Source organism: Octodon degus, unplaced genomic scaffold (assembly GCF_000260255.1).
Source record: "Octodon degus isolate 3935 unplaced genomic scaffold, OctDeg1.0 scaffold00014, whole genome shotgun sequence".
Lineage (NCBI taxonomy): Eukaryota > Metazoa > Chordata > Mammalia > Rodentia > Octodontidae > Octodon > Octodon degus.
Window position 1 is genome coordinate 10,419,186 of NW_004524590.1, and position 3,132 is coordinate 10,422,317.

The 3,132-nt window shown below is 40.3% G+C and overlaps 1 protein-coding gene across 2 annotated transcripts in view; it reads right to left on the reverse strand.

The window, feature by feature from the left end:
- The window catches only part of Epb41l5 (erythrocyte membrane protein band 4.1 like 5), a 184,079-nt gene that overhangs the window by 28,016 nt on the left and 152,931 nt on the right, over positions 1-3,132 (reverse strand). For both annotated transcript variants that reach the window (XM_023709699.1, XM_004626349.2), the window contains exon 19: positions 1,527-1,655. In XM_023709699.1, the coding sequence (XP_023565467.1) occupies positions 1,527-1,655 (129 nt within the window). The remainder of the gene's footprint in view (positions 1-1,526; positions 1,656-3,132) is intronic.

The window sequence follows — 3,132 nt, forward strand, 5'->3', positions numbered from 1 at the left end:
GCAGTGTATTATTTGTTGAAACTGTACTTTCGATTTGATTTGAAACTGTCTCATTGCTATCTGTTTATCAATAAAACTTTGAAAAGAAAAAAAAATCATTATTTATTTTTGTGGCTGGCTCAGCCCACCCTGAGAGCAGGGCTGGTGCAGCGTGTGGTGCGGGGATCAAACCAGGTCCTTGTGCTTTGCCTAAGCTTGCATAAGCAGGCCCACAGACCACTGAGCTATCTCGCCGGCCCCTGTAGCAACACTCTAAATGTGTACTATGTCCTAGGTACTACATCTTATTTGATCTTCACAGCACACCTTAAAGGAGGTACTATGATCATTTCAAATATAAATAGTGGCTGAGAAAAATGAATTTATTTCCTCAAGTCACAAATTTAGTAGGTGGTAGGAGAGAAAGGGGACTCTGGAGTCTGTATTTTCATGTTTGTATTATGCTTTATGTTGCAGGGAGAGGTGAGCCAGAAAGCATGAACAACATCCCTGAAGTCATTTTGGTTCTCTTCAAAATCTGGGCACAGGCAGGGGACAGGTAAAGCACATCTTTTCAACTATAGGAGACTTTGAAATTCTAGTTTATAACTTGACTTGGTGAGGCAGGCTTTTGTCCCTGCTTACTTAACCATGGAGGATAAGTTTGAAAGTTAAGGACAGCCTGTATGACTGCCACACCCCTCCTGGAGGCCCATCACATTTACTGTCTCCCTCACCATACCACCGACAGCTCTTCGTACTACACCTCGCTTTTGTTGCTAATATTGAGATTTTGCTAAAGTGAGGTGGGTGGATGGTGGGACTAGAATCATAGACATAGTGAACAACAACAACAACAACAACAACAACAACAACAACAACAAAAGATCACTGAGTTTTCCATTTATAAACATGGAAAAATGAAGGCCAGGTGTGGTGATGCATGCTTGTGATCCCAGGACTCAGAGGTGGAGGGAGGGGGACAAGTGTGAATCTATTCTGGACAACTTAGTGACTTTGCAAGATCCTGTCTCAAAATAAAAAAAAAGGAGCTGGGAATATACTCAGTACAAAGGTCCTGGGTTCAATCCCCAGTACTAGTACTACAAGTAAATGAAAACTGGGTAAGAAAGACTCACTTTTAAAAGAATTGGGCTTTTGTGTGTGTGTGTGTGTGTGTGTGTGTGTGTGTGTGTGTGGCCAGCTCAGCCCACCAGGGGGTGGGGCTGGCTGGCATGTGGTGCTGGGGATTGAACCGCGGTCCCTGTGCTTTGTTGAGCTTGTTCTAAGTGGGTGCTTTAGACCACTGAGCCATCTCACCAGCCCCAAGAATTGGGCTTTTAAAAAGCTTGTTATACAACAGAAAATCTTCGCTCAGATCCCGTGCCCTGCAACTAATTGAGCTGTCTTGAGCTTAACCTGAATTTAGATTTGAGGACAAAATTTCATTATTTGAATGTGTTCCTTGGTACCTTGTACAATCTCTAGTCACTAAATTCTATGTGTTTTTCACTTTATCAGCACCATGTCTACTAAAGACAGCTTACCTTATGCACAGCTTCCACTTGAGCCTTCAAAATGTTACTCTTGAAATCAGGAGGAATTCTCACGGCATTCAGTCCTGGGCTCTCAATGGCATTATTAAGACATTTCTCAGTCAGCTTTACTACTTCTGCCTAAAAAGTACAATTTACTGCAATTAGCCTCGACAGGCCATATGTGGAAACAGAAAGCACTGACCAAAGTCTGTAGTCATATACTCAAGAAATCCTGTGTCACAAGCAGCTTTATCTTATTCTAGGCATAGTCAATTCCTACAATCACTTACCTGCAGACTCTCCAGAATTGAGAGGTTAGCCTCTATAATTAATCCAACTGAAATTAATAAAGCAAATATCACATATTCTTCTTGGGTGGCTTAAATCAGGTCTTTGTCGTTGATGGTTCAGTTATTTATTCAGTTGATTAAAGATGGGGAATTGGACGTAAGGATTTCTAAAGGTTCTCTCTCTCTCTCTCTCTCTCTCTCTCTCTCTCTCTCTTTTTATTAAGGTTCTTGCTAATTTAGATTTCATGATTTTAGCTTTAGAACAGTCACAGGGAGACACCTGGGATTTTATGTAATAGGGCCATAAGCAGGTCACTCTTGGACATAGACTTATAAAAAAATAGAATAAAACAAAAATCCAGTCAATGAAGAATATAATTAAGACAATGAAAACTATTGTGAAAAGATATAAATAGGAGAAATTAGGTTAAATATTTAAAAATTCAAGTTATCTGCATTACAGCTGATGTTTTGCTTTACTTAAATAGCAATCAATAACAACAGGCTGGCTGCCAGAGACAGGATTACATCTTGTACCTTTCTTTTTAGGTTTGAAGAATGTGTTTATTCTAATTTGATGTTCTAAATATGGCCTCCTATATCTGCTCCTCGGTGGTACCCTAAAATATGAATTTTTGATAAGCTTCTCCATGTGACTCTGATACACATAAAAGTCTGAGAATCATTTCTTGAGACTAGGCTATATGCCTATCATCTCCAAGTCTTCAGAGTGGGTCCTACTAACAGAATAGTCTTTATGTCTTTTTGAAATCAGGCTAATTGAAACAACATGGTCAGATTCTGTCAAAAAAAAGAAAAACGAAAAGTAATGTTTACTTTTACATCTTAAAAAAGCAACATCCCTACTTATTAGTTAAGGGGTATGAACCAGCCCTCCGCTTCCTGGGCGAGTGTGGCCGTCTTTGAGTGAGTGAAGTCTGAAAATGGCCTTCACTCCCCAAGTGTGACTGGGTCTCTCAGACACTGTGTGCAAAGTAGGATGGAGAGAAAGAAACTACTTTGTACTTGTATCCTTTTCAATGTTTGGATAATAAGTAAATCAAAAGGGTATGGATACATCCTGGACTGCAGCAAGTTTAAGGCTAGCCTGGACTGCACAGTGAGAGCCTATCTTAAAAGAATCAATGTGAAGTGCAACCTGCTGCTAGGTTACATTTCTTTTTTTTTTAATTATTTATTTATTTTTATTTATTACATTTATTTATTGTGTGTGTGTGTGTGGCCAGCTCAGCCCACCAGGGGGCGGGGCTGGCTGGCATGTGGTGCTGGGGGATTGAACCGCGGTCCCTGTGCTTTGCCAAGCT